The sequence below is a fragment of the Hemiscyllium ocellatum genome, chromosome 3 (genome assembly GCF_020745735.1).
Source record: "Hemiscyllium ocellatum isolate sHemOce1 chromosome 3, sHemOce1.pat.X.cur, whole genome shotgun sequence".
NCBI lineage: Eukaryota > Metazoa > Chordata > Chondrichthyes > Orectolobiformes > Hemiscylliidae > Hemiscyllium > Hemiscyllium ocellatum.
This window is the reverse complement of record NC_083403.1, coordinates 87237101-87254890: the sequence shown is the minus strand read 5'-3', so window position 1 is coordinate 87254890 and position 17790 is coordinate 87237101. Positions and strand designations below refer to the sequence as shown.

Genomic DNA, 17790 nt, shown 5'->3' with positions numbered 1-17790 from the left:
ACATATCCGCCGAAGACTGGCAAAGTTACAGCTAATATACTGCCATTATACAGCCCATTAAACAAAGCCGGAACATTTTAGCTAGGCAGAAAGAACCCTATTTACTGCATCTTGGATCTCAGTCTCTAGCTTAAATTTAACAACTGACAGTGCTCATTACAGTCAGATCCACAACATTTTTGTGTAAGATTTAGTATTCTTCACACTGAAGAGCTAGCAGGAGCACAGGAGGATGGCAAGGGCACAATATACACCCTGGGTGCAGGAATTAAATCTCCAAGAGTGGCTTGGTAGTAACATACTGCCCTGTGCTACCCAAGTCCAAGGATGTAGCTGCTACAGGTGAGAAAGGAACCAACGTGAGGGAAAAAAATAACTAGCAGCATGACAGTATCAGAAAAGATAATCATTACACTGTCCTTGTGGATGGTACTACCATTGCGATACATGGGGAAAATTTTGAACAGATCTAGGATTCAAACCTGGCATTCCTGAGGCCCTGTGAGCAATGGCAATGGAATTGTAGTAAATCGCAATTTATAAATTCGGTACAGCTTATCTATCATTCCCCATTACCATCAAGGCAGGAAATCAATGCTCGTTGAAAGACAGCAGGAGAGCATGCCTAAAAAGTGAGATTTAAACTTAATGAGGCTACATAGGATTACAAACAATGCAAGAAGTGAACAATTTCCAAAGCAAAGCAATTCCACAACCAGATTTAAGCTCTACACGCCTGCAACATCTAGTTACAATGACTGATGGACAGTTAGACTAGCAGGAGGAGATGGCAGCACAAATATCCCAATCTCAGCTGTGTGGCAGCCAGCACAAGTCAAGTATCCATCTCCATTTTCAGCTAGAAGTGCTGTAGGTGATTCAACGTTGTCTCCTCTTGAAGATCCCTGCATCACAGATGTCAGTCTTGAATGGATTCAATTCACTGCATATTAAATCTTAAAAGGTTGAAAGCACTGATCATGAAGAAGGGTATGGGTCTTGACAAAATTCCAAAAGTAGTTGTTAAGTCCCTGAATCTGAATGAACTACACACTAACCTAGCTGCTTCAGCACAGTTATAACACTGACTTGAATATGGCAAATTGCCCAGGTTATGTCCTGTCCACTAACAACAAGACCAATTACTTAGGAGAAAATGAGGTTGGATAAAGGGCTTCCTAGTGAAGGGCTCTGGCCCGAAATGTTGATTGTCCTGCTCCTCAGGTGCTGCCTGACCTGTTGTGTTTTTCCAGCAACACACACCCAACCAATTAATTCTTTATCAGTCTAATTCTGATCAAAACAAAGCAATGAAGTCATCAATTGTGCTATCAAGTACAAACGATAACCGGCTCACTGACACTCAGTTTGGGTTCTGCCAATGCCACTCAGCTCCTGATCTCAACAGTGCCTTGGTTAAAACATGGGCAAGAGAACTGAAGAGAGTGACTGTCCTGGTCATTAAGGTTGCATCAGAGTGTGGCACCAAGAAGCATGAGTAAACCTGGAATCCATGGGAATGGATCGGAGTCATACCTGACACAATGCTGGTTGGAGTCATACCTGACACAAAGAAAGATGGTTGTTGTTGTTTGAAGTCAGTCATCCCTGCTCCAGACATCTGTGTAAGAGTTCCTCAGAGTAGCATATTAGGTCACCATTTTCTGCTACTTCAATAACATTTCCATTGTCATAAGAACAAAAATGGGGATCCCTGCTGATAGTTGCGCCAAGTTCAGTACCATTCTTCTCTGATGGTGAAGTAGCCCATGTCCAAATGAAATAAGACTTGGACAATATTCAGGTTTGACCTGACAAGTAGCAAGTAACATTCACACCAGTTAAGTGCCACAATGACCACTCCGATCCAGAGAACATGTAACCATTGCCTCTTGATATTCAGTTGCTTTGCCATCACTGACTACCCTCAACCACCTTCCAAACTTATAACCACCAGAGGAGTTCAAAGGTAGCAATAAGAGAGAAACACCACCACCTAAAAGTTTACATTCAAGCCACACACCATTCTGACTTGAACATATATCACCATTGCTTCGCTATCACTGCTAAAATCATTGAACTTCCTCCCCATTAGCACTGCAGGTCTAACTACACTAAATGGACTGCACTAGATCAAGAAGGCAGCTCACGACCACCTCACAGGATGGGCAATAAATGCTGGTGCAATCAGTAACGCCAAATTCCATGAATGAAAAAAAATAAATCATGCATTGGCTGTACAAACATAGATTACTCTAACAACACAAACCATAAGTGCCAAATCCCAGAATCATAACTTGAAGCCTCAATATTCTCCAGATCCAGCCAAACATTGAATTGTGTTCAGTCCCTATGTACAATTCCTGAATGTGATCATTGTTTTCCAATATCGAGCTTTTTTTCACCCACAAACCTGCATACAGAATGAAACAAAAATGTTGATTGTATGCTATCTTTTGTGAAGTGGTGAGTAAATAGTGCAATTTGACCTCCATTAAACAAGGTGACGTATTATTAATTATCAAAGTTTCCTTTGTTTAAGCACAGCTTATGTGTAGAACCACAGGAGATGGGGAGATACTAAATGAGTATTTTGCATCAGTGTCACTGTGGAGAAGGACATGGAAGATATAGACTTTGGGAAAATAAATGGTGACATCTTGAAAAATGTCCATATTACAGAGGTGGTGATGCTGGATGTCTTAAAACACAAAGGTGGATAAATCCCCAGGACCTGATCAGGTCTACCCTAAAACTCTGTGAAGCTAGGGAGGTGATTGCTGGGACCTTTGCTCAGATACTTATATCATCGATAGTCACACGTAAGGTGCCGGTAGACTGGATATTGGCGAACATTGTGCCATTGGCGAACGGTGGTAAGGAAAAGCCAGGGAATGATAAACCAGAACCTGATATCGGCGATGGGCAAATTGTTGGAGGGAATCCGGAGGGACAGGATTTACATGTACTTGGAAAGTCAAGGACTGATTAGGGATGCATGTGGGAAATTATGTCTCACAAACTTGACTGAGGTTTTTTGAAGAAGTAAAGAGGATCTATAAGGGCAGAGCAGTGGACGTGATCGACATAGACTTCAATAAGGCATTTGACAAAGTTCCTCATGGTAGACTCGTCAGCAAGGTTAGATCGCATGGAATACAGTGTGCACTAGCCATTTGGATGCAGAACTAGCTCAACGGTAGTAGACAGAGGGTGATGGTGGAGGGCTGCCTTTCAGACTGCTGACCGGGTAACAGTGGTGTGCCACAAGAATTAGTGCTGGGTCCACTGCTTTTCATATTTATATGATTTGGATGTGAATGTAGGAGGTATAGTTAGTAAGTTTGTAGATAACACCAAATTTGGAAGTATAGTGAACATCGAAGGCGGCTACAATGGGAGCATAATCAGATGGGCCAAAGACTCGAGGAATGGCATAGACTTTAAATTAGACAAATGCGAGATGTTGCATTTTGGAAAGGCAAATCACGGCAGAACTTCTACACTTTAGGGTAAGATCCTGGGGAACGTTGCTGAACAAAGAGACCTTGAGGTGCACGTTCGTAGTTCCTTGAAAATAGAGTCACAGACAGTTGTGATGCATGAAGGCAGTGTTTGGTATGCTTCCCTTGATTGGTCAGAGCATCGAGTACAGGAGTTGGGAGATCATGTTGCAGCTGTACAGGACATTGGTTAGGCCACTTTTGGAATCTTGTGTGCAATTCTGGTTTCCCTCCTATCAGAAGAAACTGGAAAGGATTCAGAAAATGTTACCAGGGTTGGAGGGTTTGAGCTACAGGGAGGGGCTGAACAGGCTGGGACTGTTTTTTGTGGAGCATCAGAGACTGAGGGGTGACCTTATAGAGGTCTATAAAATTATGAGGGGCATGGGTAACATAAATAGACAAAGTATTTTCTCTGGGGTGGGGTAGTCCAGAACTAGAGGGCACTGGTTAAGGGTGAGAGGGGAAAGATTTAAAAGGCACCTAAGGAGAAACGTTTTCACACAGAGGGTGGTGTATGTATGGAATGAGCTCCCAGAGGAAGTCGAAGTGGTTGAGGCTGGTACAATTACAGCATTTAAAAGGCATCTGGATGGGTATATGAATAGGAAGGGTTTAAAAGGATATGGGCCTAGTGCTAGCAAATGAGACAAGATTAATTTAGGATATCAGGTCGGCATGGACGAATTGGACTAAAGGGTCTGTTTCCGTGCTGTACATCTCTATAACTCAATGACCAACTGCAAATCAAAAACCTGAAACTAGGTCCAGATTTATCAATTGGTAATGTCATAGGAATTTTTAATTTACTTATTAATTTCAATTTATTTTGAACCGTTTTTGAGGTTTGCTCCCAAAAACAAAATCTAGTTGTGAAGCAAAAACCCTCCATAAAAGATTAAGCAACAAAACAACACATGGAGGTCATACACTGCTATGCTATGCTCAATATCCTGCACTTATTCTAATTTATCCCTGCTGCTTTTTCCTGGTTTATTTTGGTTGTGCTATCAACCTGGAAAGACAGATGCTCATTTTCTGTCATTGTACACATTTAAAAACAGGTGTTTAAACAATGAATTAGTGAACAGCAAGGGTTATTTTTCCTCATGTTTTGACATTTTCAGTTAGTTTATGAACAAATCCATCCATTGGCACAATGTTCTGTTTCTTCAATTACATTTTATGGCTTCAGTTCCAATGGTTCTAAAAACTGAATTGCTTTTGCAACTCTATATTCTTAAACCCACTGTGCCTGAAGAATATAAATGATTGTTGAAAAACCCATGGAAGGAAACGGCTCTTGTTCAGTGCTTCTCCAATTCTGGAAAATGTAATAATTCTATATTCTAGTATATGCTAAAGAGATTGCCATGAGGTTCAGGCATAAATTCAAATGGATAAAAGAGGCATAATTTCACACATATCTCATTACCCCTCATGGAAAATCCACTCTTGTAGGGCACTGGTTAAGGGTGAAAGGAACATGCACCTCAAGGTCTCTTCGTTCAGCAACGTTCCCCAGGATCTTACCCTAAAGTGTAGAAGTTCTGCAGTGATTTGCCTTTCCAAAATGCAACATCTCACATTTATCTAATTTAAAGTCTATACCACTTTTCCGTTTAAAAAAGGAACAAAACACTTCAGACCAAAGGGAAAAAAATACTATTCACAACTAATGATTTGAAACATTTCAACTGGAGCAAAGAGGAAACAAGTATACAGAAAAAATATTCACAAATATATACAATGCTGTCAAAATATTAATTGCAGAACCCTTGCATGCCAGAGTTGCTTGACACCGTTTCTCAGTTTCCACAGCACAGAGAAACCATAAGAAATAGGAGCACAATTAGGTCATGTGGCAGTCCGCTCTGCCGTTTGATCATCACTGATGTTTCTCAACCCCATATTCCGGCCTACTCCTCATAACTCTTAATATCCTTCCTGATCAAGAACCTCTGTTTCAAATATACTTAAGGATTTGACTTGTGTGGCAGTGAGTTCCACAGATTCATTACCATCTGGCTAAAGATCTTCTTCCTCTCTGTTCTAAAGAGCCATCTCTTAGTAGACTGTGCCCTTGGGACCTAGTCTCTCCTACAGGTGGGAATACTTTCTCCATATCCATTTTATCAAGGCGTCTCACCATTAGAGTCATAGATCCGTAGAGTTATAATGCATGGAAACAAACCTTCAGTCCACTTCATCCATGATGACCATAATACCAAAATGAAACTAGACCCATCTGCCCCGAGCTTGGCCCATGTCCCTCCAAGTACTTCTTAGTCTGACCAGAGCCTTACATGACCTCAGTTGTACATCCCTGCTTTTATATTTCAGCCTTTTTGAAATGAATGCTAAATTGCATGTCAACCTTAAGAGAATCCTAATCCCTTTGTTATTCAGATTTCCAAAGCCTTTCCCAATTTTGAAAACAATCCATTCCTCTATTCTTCCTACCAAAGTGCATCACCTCACACTTTCCCACACTGTATTTTATCTGCCACTTCTTTGCCCACACTCCCAGCCTGTTCAAATCCTTCTGCAGCCTCTGTGCCTTAACATTACAGACAACGCCCAGTTTTTTCATTTAGATCATTCACGTACAACATTAATTGGTGAGGTCTGAACACTAACATTTGGTGAACTATACTCGTCACTGGCTGACATCCTGAAAAAGATCCCTTCACCCAAGCCCTGGCTAGTGAGCCAGTCTCTTTCCACGTACCTGTCCCCAGCACCATGGGCTCTTATCTTATTTAGCAGCCTTGTGTGCGACATCTTGTCAAAGGTCTTCTGGGAATTTCAAAATGATCATTTCCACTGGCTCTCCTTTATCCAACTTGCTTGTCACCTCCTCAAAGAATTCTAATAGATTTGTCAGGCATGACTTCAGGGTGGCACAGTGACTTAGTGGTTAGCACAACTGCCTCACAGCACAAGGGACTACATTTGATGCCAGCCTTGGGTTGTGTGGCAGTTGTGCTAACAGTGTCTGCGTGGGTTTCCTCCGGGTGCTCTGGTTTCTTCCCATTTTCACAAAGATGTGCAGCTTAGGTGAACTGGCCATGCTAAATTGACTATGGTGTTCAGGGATGTGTAGGTTAGGTGCATTAGTCATGGGAAATGTAAGATTAGAGGGTAGGGGAATGCATCTGGATGGGATACTCTTGTGAGGTTTGGCGTGGATGTATTGGGCCAAATGGCCCATTTCCATTCTGCAGGGATTTTATGGACTTGCCCTTGATGAAGCCATGCTAACTCAGCCCTATTTTACCAAGCACTTCCAAGTACTCTGCAATTTGATTATACTACATAATAACGCACTCAGATGAGAGATGATTCAATAGCCAGCAAGTTTTTGAGATGACTATGGCTAGTTTTTTTTTTGTTGCCTTTACTTCAAAACACTTCAGTCGGTGCAATCCAAACTTCTGCCTGAAATTTGATGGAGAAGAAAAATTATGTAAAATCCTAATAATTTACAGACATCACAGTGAACCGGTCTTCCCCATTCAGTAACCATGTGAACTATACAGCTGACATGAAAATAGATTTCCTTACCTCAGTAACATTAATATTGGTACTTATTTGATTAAAAGCATCTTTATCACAATTTGTTATGCTAATCTCTGCTCATTTTTACATGCCAAATCCTTCATTCATTCCCAATTTACTAGCTAACAATACAAAGTCATTAAACAGCTTATTTTTCACATATGGAAAATAACGATAATTTTATGGATGAAATCCTATTTATAGAGTCATCCAGCATGAAAGTGCAGCTTTGTCAAAGTTACAAAAGAGGATGCAGCCTTCAGTTGCCATTTTTTGAATCCCTGATTTTAACTTTTAGGTGATATATCAGTGTGTAATAATATGGGAAAACTGGCCCACCTACTCTTCTGACATACTCCCATTGCTCTGTCGCTCAACCATTAAATTTGTATTCTCCAATAGGGCTTTAGATATCTTTGGCTAAGCTGTTAAACGGAGCGCCAAGTTTCAAGTGGCATTAAAATCCATGACACTATACAAAGAAATATAGAGAGTTGACCCATTGTGCTGATCACATTCCCTCAGATTAGCTGTCCATTCATTTCAGTGAAATGAACTATTGGATGTTGTTCCTGAACAACAGCTATTCAATAGTTACTGCACATCAGAAGGTTTCTATTGCATGACACACTTCTCAATGTTTGTCAGCGTACTATTGGAGAATAGGAATGCCATGTTGCAGCTGTAAAGGACATTGGTGAGGCTACTTTTAGAATACTACATACAATTCTGATTGCTCTACTACAGTATGTTGTTAAACTTGAGAAGGTGCAGAAAAGATTTACAAGGATATTGCTGGGAATATAGGGTTGGAGTTATATGGAGAAGCTGAATACGCTGGAGCTTTTCTCCCTGAGGCATTGGAGGCTGAGGGTTGATCTTACAGAAGTATGCAAAATCATGGGGGGCATGGATAGGATGAATAGCCAAACACTTTCTCAGGGTAGGGGAGTCCAAAGGTTTAATCTGAGAGGTGTAAGATTTAAAAAGGACCTGAGGGGTAACTTTTTCATGCAGCGAATGGTATGGGTATGGAATGAACTGCCAGGGAAAGAAGTGCAGGCAGGTAGAATGCAACATTTGAAAGGCATCTGTATGGGTATATGGATAGGAAGGATTTAGACATATATGGAGCATATGTTGGCAAATGGGACTAAGTATATTGGAATGTCTGGTCATTACAGAAGAGTTGGACCAAAGGGTCTGTGTTTTTAATGCTGGATGACTCGAGAAATACTTTTATGACACGGGGTAAACTCCCCCTGCTAATTTAAACCTACAACACAGAAAAAGAAATTTAACCCATGCTTAAATTTGCTAAAATTTGACAGGCAAAGAACTATTCCCAAATGTCACTACTTAAAGTTAACATTAACAACTTGACTTTTTAAAATCTAACAGAGAATAATTAATTTATAACTATTTACAACTCCTTTCTCTAACCTATCTTTTACCTTCCCCTCTACTAGTCCAATAAAACCTCCAATTAATATTTAATGAAAAATTCAGATTCAAAACAGCCAGCTGGCTAATCTTAGATCAGATGCCCTACAGTGTATCTACCTCTGTAGGTTTTCCCTCCAAGTTGGTGTCGATGTTTTTTCTCTTTGCAAACTCCTTCTCTAGACAGGTACCTCTCAGAGTTCTTACTAGGAGCCTACAACTGTTGGTCTTTTGGCAGTTCTCCTCCAACCATTCAATTATTTTTGGTTTTATACCCCAGGCTGTTTCATTGGTGTTAATAGTGTCAAAATACTAAATTCAAACCTGATTGAAATTTGGTATTTTGAGGCATAATTTAAACTGACTGGCCGAATTTGAATTGTGTTTTTGTCTCATAGGAACCTAGGTACTCTAGCTGATGGATCAAATGTTACATCGTAATTCTCCAGTACTTTGTGTGCTTGCTAAGTCCTTCGCCTCTCAAAGTACAGTACCCCTTTCACTTTCATAACAATACTTAATTGTGACTTTTCGGTTGGAAATGTGACGACTTACATTGTCAAAATGTAAGAGCCTCTAAACAGCTGACAGACAATTTATCTCAAGCTAGGAACAAAAGTGCAAATGTTCAACTGGAGGTGCAGATAACAATCATTCTGTTTCTTTTTGAAGTTGCTGATTAGCCAAGTAAGGTACAACAGTTTTTCCCCTTTAACTGTTAACTGTTTAACTCTTAGTGACAAGTCAATTAAAGATACTCAGCAACAACAGGAAATTTGTAAAGTTGCATAACTGTGCACTTCAGCAGCCATCCAGCTCACACCCTTTACTATACCTAAATTACTTTAGTTTCATTCATATTAATTGAGATATACAGCTTGGAAACAGACCCTTTGGTCCAAATCATTCATGGCTGACCAGATATTCTAAATTAATCTAATCCCATTTCCCAGCACTTGGCCCATATCCCTCTAAACCCTTCCTATTCATATTCTAATCCAGAAGCCTTTTAAATGCTGTAATTGCACCAGCCTCCTCTAGGACCTCATTTCATACACTGACCACCTTCTGCAGGAAAAATTTGCCATTCAGGTCCCTTTCAAATCTCATCCTTCTCACCCTTTGGACTCCTCCACTCTGGGGAGAAGACCTTGTCTATTTATGATTTTATAAACCTCTAAGGTCACCCCTCAGCTTCCGATGCTTCAGGGAAAATTGCCCCTCCCTATAGCTCAAATCCTCCAATCCTGGCAAGATTTTTGTAAACCGTTCCTGAACCTTTTCAAGTTTCACACCATCCTTCCTCCAGCTGGGAGACCAGAATTGCATGCAATATTCCAATAGTGGCCTAACCAATGTCCTGTACAGCCGCAACATGATCTCCTAACTCCTACACTCAATGCTTTGACTAATGAAAGAAAATATACCAAATGCATTCTTCACTATCCTATCTACCTGCGACTCTACTTTCAAGGAACTATGAGCCTGCACTCTAAGGTATTTTTGTTCAGCAACATTCCCCAGGACCTTACCTCTAAATGTACAAGTCCTGCCCTGATATGCCTTTCCAAAATGCAGCACTTGATTTATCAAAATTAAACTCCATCTGCCACTTCTCAGCGCAGTGGCCCATCTGATCAAGATCCCGTTCTGCATACCCTATTTCAACATGCTGAATTAATACCCAAAGAAAAAGGTTTCCTTGAGTTAACATGGCTGACCCCAGCAATGATTTGGCAGCAAAGGAAAGAAAATTTCAGTCTTGGATAGCAATTTGCTCAGAGCAGAACAAAGAATTGCATACAACCATAATGCTTTGCAACTGTGCTGCTGCCTTCCAGGGACAGTGTTCCACAGGTAGTAGTCATTTAGTTACATTTGTTAAAGAATCAATTAGGTAGGCCAAATATTCATTTAGCCGTCAAGTCTACTACCAATCTAATTCCGAATACCAATAGGTACAATTGTTAAAAATGTTCAGAACACTCCTCCTGACATTGATTGATCATAGCAATGGCACAATCATATGGCATGCAACTTTGTCTCAGTTGTGCAAATACATTCTCTCCACGCCCCCCACCCCCACCCCACCATCTGTGCTGTCAGCACAACAGTAGATATCCATCACTATCAACTTGTGTTTATTCTGTGCCTTTCCTACTGCAACATATCTCATGGCACTTCATATAAAGACTAAACAAAATCTGACAACATGCCACTTAAGGAGATAATTGGACATATGACGAAGTGTATGCTGAGAAAGGTAGGCTTAAAAGGAACATCTCATAAGCACAAAGAGAAGCAAAAAGATCTACAGAGGGAATTCCAAAGCAGAGGAAAGATGGAGGCTGAGGGACAAATTGATAGAGGTCTTCAAAATTATGAGGGGCAAAGATAGGGTGGATAGTCAGAGGTTTTTTTCCCAGGATGGAAAAATCAACTACAAAAACGGCACAGTTCAAAGTGAGCAGGGGAAACTGGAGGGGAGGTGGGGGCCAAATCTTTCAGACAGAGTGAGATGGGTGCCTGGATTGCACTGCCAGTGTTTGGCAGAGGAATAAGATTGCACTAGGGGTCAGCAGATTGGAAGAAGCAGAAATGGTCCTCAGTAGAGTGATATGCTCTTCTTGTCGGATGTGGGAACTTGGGGAGAGTTTATGGGTTACTGAGGATTATATCTGCAAAAAATGCCGTTGGTTGCGAATGCTATTAATTCGAATGGAATGGTTGGAGTGACAGTTGGAGGCAATGAGGAATTGACAAGAGCAAGGGGGTGTGATGAATGGCAGTTATAGGAGGGAGAAAAGTCGCAGTTACACTCACGTAGATGGGTTAACTCAAGGAAAGGTAAGAGGTAGGCAGATAGTGTAGAAGTCTTCTGTGACTATCCGTATTTCAAACAAGTATGGAGGTGATGGATTCTCATGGGAACGTAGCACGAACAGCCAAGTTTCTGGTATTGAGACTGGTTCTAATGCAATGAGAAGTACCAACAGTTTGATTGTGTTAGGGGACTATCTAGTCTGAGATACAGACAGATGTTTCTGTGGCCAGCAGCGAAAAATCAGAATGGTGTGTTGCTTCCCTGGTGCCAGGATCAAGGATGCCTCAGAGAGGGTGCAGAATGTTCTCAAGAGGGAAAGGGGCCAGCAAGAAGTCATTGTCCACGTTGGAACCAATGACATAGGAAGGGAAACGGTTGGGATTCTGAAGGGAGATTGGAGAGAGTTAGGCAGGAATTTAAAAAGGAGATCCTAGAGAGTAGTAATATCTGGATTACTCCCAGTGCTACAAGCTAGTGAGGGCAGGAATAGGACAGAGCAGATGAATGCATGGCTGAGGAGCTGGTGTATGGGAGAAGGATTCACATTTTGGATCATTGGAAGCCATTTTGGGGTAGAAGTGACCTGTACAAGGAGGACGGATTGCACCTAAATTGAAAGGGGACTAATATACTGGCAGGGAGATTTGTTGGAGCGGGTCGGGAGGATTTAAATTAGTAGAGTTTGGAGGGGGGTGGGTGGGTGGGACCTAAGGCGATGGTGAGAGAAAAAAAAATCAATCTGAGACTGGAACGGATGAGAAAAGAAGCAAGTCAAACAGTTAGGGCAGGCAGGGACAAAGCAGAGAACAAGGTAGGACTGATAAATTAAACTGCATTTATTTCAATGCAAGGAGCCTAACGGGAAAGACAGATGAACTCAAGGCATGGTTAGGGACATGGGACTGGGAAATCATAGCAATTACAGAAATATGGCTCAGAGATAGATGAGGCAGGCAGCTTAATGTTCCAGGGTACAAATGCTACAGAGGACAGAAAGGGAGGCAAGACAGGAGGGGGTGAGATGTTTTTTGATCAGGGATAGCAATACAGCTGTACTGAGGGGGGGATATTCCCAGAAATACATCCAGGGAAGTTATTTGGGTGAAACTGAGAAATAAGAAAGGGATGATCACCTTATTGGGACTGTATTGTAGATCCTTTAATAGTCAGAGGGAAATTGAGAAGCAAACTTGTAAGGAGATCTCAGCTTGTAAGAATAATAGGGTGGTTATAGCAGGGGATTTTAACTTTTCAAACATAGCCTAGGACTGCCATAGTGTTACAGATTTAGATGGTGAGGAATTTGGACTATGTACAGGAAAATTTTCTGATTCAGTATGTCGGTGTACCTACTAGAAAAAGTGCAAAACTTGACCTTCTCTTGGGAAATAAGGCAGAGCAGGTGACTGAGGTGTCAGTGGGAAAGCACTTTGTGGCCAACAACCATAATTCTAATAGTTTTAAAATAATGATGGAAAAGGATAGACTAGATCTAAAAGTTGAAGTTCTAAATTGGAGAATGGCCAATTTTGACAGTATTAGACAAGAACTTTCAAAAGCTGATTGGGGGCAGATGTTCACAGGTAAAGGGACGGCTGGAAAACGGGAAGCCTTCAGAAATGAGATAATGAGAATCCAGAGAAAGTATATTCCCGTTAGGGTGAAAGGGAAGGCTGGGAGCATAGAGAATGCTGGATGATGAAACAAATCAAGGGTATGGTTAAGAAAAAGAAGGAAGTATATGTCAGGTAGATGCAGGATAGATCGAGTGAATCCTTATAAGAGTATAAAGGCAGCAGGAATATACCTAACAGGGAAATTAGGAGGGCAAAAAGGAGACATAGAACATAGAAAAATACAGCGCAGAACAGGCCCTTTGGCCCTTGATGTTGAACCGATCCAAGCCCACCTAACCTACACTAGCCCACTATCCTCCATATGCCTATCCAATGCCCATTTCAATGCCCATAAAGAGGGAGAGTCCACCACTGCTACTGGCAGGGCATTCCATAAACTCATGACTCGCTGAGTAAAGAATCTACCCCTAAGTTCTTGTCTTATACCTACCACCCCTTAATGTAAAGCTATGCCCCCTCGTAATAGCTGACTCCATACGTGGAAACATGAGATAACTTTGGCAAATAGAGTTAAGGAGAATCCAAAAGGTTTTTACAAATATATTAAAGGACGAAAGTGTAACTAGGGGAGAATAGGCCCCTCAAAGATCGGCAAGATGGCCTTTGTGTGGAGCTGCAGGAGATGGGGGGAGATACTAAATGAGTATTGTGTGCAATTCTGCTCTCCTTTCTATCGGAAAGATGTTGTGAAACCTGAAAGGGTTCAGAAAAGACTTACAAGGATGTTGCCAGGGTTGGAGGATTAGAGCTATAGGGAGAGGTTGAATAGGCTAGGGCTGTTTTCCCTGGAGCGTTGGAGGCTGAGGGGTAACATTATAGAGGTTTATAAAATCATGAAAAGCCTGAATATGGTAAATACATAAGTGGAGAAGAGAAAGATAAAAGGAGACTCAAGGAGCAACTTTTTCATGCGAGGGTGGTAGACATATGAAGTGAGCTATCAGAGGAAGTGGTGGAGGCTGGTACAATTACAACATTTAAAAGGCATCCGGAGTGGTATATAAATAGGAAGGGTTTGGAGAGATATGGGCCAGGTGCTGGCAGGTGGCACTAGATTGGGTTGGGATACCTGGTCGGCACGGACGAGTTGGACTGAAAGATCTATTTCCGTGCTGTACATCTCTATGATTCTATGAGCATTTTGCATCAGTATATACTGTGGAAAAGGACATGGAAGATATAGAATATAGGGAAATGGATGGTGACATCTTGAAAAACGTCCATATTACACAGGAGGAAGTGCTGGATTTCTTGAAACACATAAAAGTGGATAAATCCCAGCACCTCATCAGGTGTACCCTAGAACTTTGTGGGAAGCTAGGGAAGCGATTCTGGGTATCTTGATGAGATATTTGTATCATCGATAGTCACAGGTGAGGTGCCTGAAGACTGGAGGTTGGCTAACATGGTGCCACTTTTAAGAAGTGTGGTAAGGACAAGCCAGGGAATGACAGACCAGTGAGCTGGTCAGTGGTGGGCAAATTGTTGCAGGTACATCCTGTCTCTCAGGATTCCATGTATTTGGAAAGGCAAGGACTGATTAGGGATAGTCAGCATGGCTTTGTGCATGGGAAATTATGTCTCACAAACTTGATTGAGTTTTTTGAAGTAACAAAGAGGATTGATGAGGGCAGAGTGAGAGATGTGATCTATATGGACTTCAGTAAGGTGTTTGACAAAGCACCCCATGGGAGACTGGTTAGCAAAGTTAGATCTCATGGAATACAGGGAGAACTCACCATTTGGATGAAGAACTGGATCAAAGGTAGAAGACAGAGGGCGATGGTGGAGGGTTGTTTTTCAGACTGGAGGCCTGTGACCAGTGGAGTGCCACAAGAATTAGTGCTGGGTCCACTACATTTCGTCATTTCTATAAATTATTTGGATGTCAGCATAAGAAATATAGTTGGTAAGTTTGCAGACGACACTAAATTGGAGGCGTAGTGGACAGCAAAAAGGATTACCTCAGATTACAACAGGATCTTGACCAGATGGGCCAATGGGCTGAGGAGCGGCAGATGGAGTTGCATTTAGATAAATGTGAGGTGCTGCATTTTGAGAAAGCAAGTCTTAGTAGGGGTTATACACATAATGGCAAGATCCTGGAGAGTGTTGCTGAACAAACAGACTTTGGAATGCAGGTTCATAGCTCCATGAAAGTAGTCACAGGTAGATAGCATAGTGAAGGCATTTGATATGCTTTCCTTTATTGGTCATAGTACTGAGTACAGGAATTGGGAGGTCATGTTGCAGCTGTAAAGAACATTGGTTAGGCCACTTTTGGAATATTGCGTACAATACTGGTCGGAAGGATGTTGTGAAACTTGAAAGGGTTCAGAAAAGAGTTACAAGGATGTTGTCAGGGTTGGAGGATTTGAGATATAGGGAGATCTTTCATAGGCTAGGGCTGTTTTCCCTGGAGTGTCGGAGGCTGAGGGGTGACCTTATAGAGGTTTATAAAATCATGAGGGGCATGGATAGGGTAAATAGACAAGGTCTTTTCCCTGGTATGGGGGACTTCAGAACTAGAGGGCATAGATTTAGGCTGAGAGGGGAAAGATATAAAACAGACCAAAGGGGCAACGTTTTCACACAGAGGGAAATGTGTGTGGAATGGGCTGCCAGAGGAACTGGTGGAGGCTAGTACAATTGCAACATTTAAAAGGCATCTGGATGGCTATATGAATAGGAAGGGTTTGGAGGGATATGGGCCGGATGCTTGCAGGTAGGACTTGATTGGATTGGGATATCTGGTCGACATGGATGAGTTGGACTGAAGGGTCTGTTTCCATGCTGTACATCTCTATGACATGCCTTTACTGGTCCAGGAACAGAATCCAAAACATGGCAGGTTTTGCTGGAACTTTATGAAACAGGGTAGGCCACAGTTTGAAGAACTGCATGGAATTGTGATCGCTGTATCATAGGAAAGTAGTGATTGCATACATGAAGGTGCAGGAGAGATTTACAAAGATATTGGCTGGAATGGAGATTTTGAGTAATGAGTAAAGATTGAATCAGATAGAATTACTTGCTTTGCAACAGAGGGGATTGGTAGTGGACCTGATAACTTGTATAAAATTATAAAGGGGATAAGATAGAATGACTATGAAGGCCCCATTTCCCTTAGTTTAGAGATCCATTACCAGCACGCACAGATTTAGCATAAGATGTTGGAGGTTTAGAGGGGATTTTAGGAGGCACATTTCACCCAGAGTATGGTGCAGATCTGAAAATCTCAATCTGAGAAAGAGTAGAAACAGAAAATCTACTGGTACTTAACAATGTACTTCAATGTGAACTTAAAACTGCTATCACCTGCTTGATGAAAGGTATGTAGAAAATCAATGCTAAAACATATCCTTATAATACACATCATTACAAAACCTGGAAGGTTTAACCAGAATAACTCAACAAAAATAAAACAAAATTAATAGTAAACTGGAGATTATCAGACTAACCTTTCCAAAATCTGCAATCATCTTTTATGCTTACCATTCCATTCTTTTTATGATAATAGCTGAGAACAGGAAAGCGACCACCTTGACGAAACGTAGCAACTTTTTTCAAAATCTCATCATCAGTTGACTTTGGCACCATGACAATAGGAGGATAGGAGGGGCAAACAGTGAAATCTTTGTTAACATAGCTCAGTCTCCATTCATCTGTCTGAGAGAAAAACAAATATTGTTGTATTCAAAATGCTTCCTTGCTGTTTAAACTTTACTTGTTACAAAACCTGCAACTTTTAAAATATTCTTACCAACAGACCTTTATGACAACTTATGCACCAGCCAGATTTCGGGGAATGCCCATATTTGCAATTGCAAAATTGAATGCATACCAAATATCATTTCTAGATTTCAAATTAATGTTATATGGCCACTAAGGCCTAAAGGTCCAGGGTTTCCTCCCTAAATCTGAGGCTTTACCTTGCTTTGTTCCTCCAAGTCTACCCATCTGGGCAAGCTTTTGGTCAAATGCTACAGCAACAAGTTGTGTCCCTTAAAGTAGAACTTTTGTTTGACACACTTGGCACTGTGTTTTTATGAAATGATAGAAAAATCCAACCTGTCATTTGCTCCTATTCAAATTCCATAAGAAAATTATTTTTAAAACCAGATGTAAATAAGTACCATACATACTCAAGTAATAGGCAATCTCACATAAGGGTCGATCCCCTATTTTTGGCCAAATGATCTGGAATTTTCCATATATCTCATGTGAAAGTTGCCTCGAGTTCTTCACAGATAACAGATCAATATTCATGAGTCAGTGTGTTGACTGTCACGTCCCACTCCAGCTTTCCAGTCTGCTGGTTGTTTCACTCTGTTTCCAGTCCATTAGTTGTGTTCTGCTCCAGATTTTCAGAATTACCATGATTCTTTTTTTCCCTCCTTATTTGTTTAGAGATCAATTGCGCTTCTGCTAATGATACGGTATGAATTTCAGCCCCCCAAAAACAGTATCCACGTAATAGTGGACCCCATAAATTTAACATTAAAAAGTAGTCCAAAAAATTTGACTGTCACTTGAGTATATAGGGTAAACAAAAATCAGCCAAGGCAAATTACCTTTCAAAATAGAAGTTCTATCTATCAAAAATATTCTTCACATTTCAAAATCAAATCGACACTACATAACTTGATAATACATCAAGTAATTTACCAACTTCTTTTTTTTAAAACCATTGTTTGGTCTATTTTCCTATTCCCTTAATTTAACTGCAATTATTATAAATTGAATACTTTAAAATAAAGGAAATGGCCTTTATAACCTTATGCTTGCAATCACACCCAATAGGCAAATCACAAATTAGATA

General features: G+C 41.0%; 1 protein-coding gene across 1 annotated transcript in view; it reads right to left on the bottom strand.

Moving 5' to 3' along the window:
* mtmr9 (myotubularin related protein 9) overlaps window positions 1–17790 on the bottom strand; it is an 82003-nt gene that overhangs the window by 50467 nt on the left and 13746 nt on the right. Inside the window, exon 4 of the mRNA XM_060851597.1 lies at window positions 16464–16637. Within this exon, the coding sequence (XP_060707580.1) occupies window positions 16464–16637 (174 nt within the window). The remainder of the gene's footprint in view (window positions 1–16463; window positions 16638–17790) is intronic.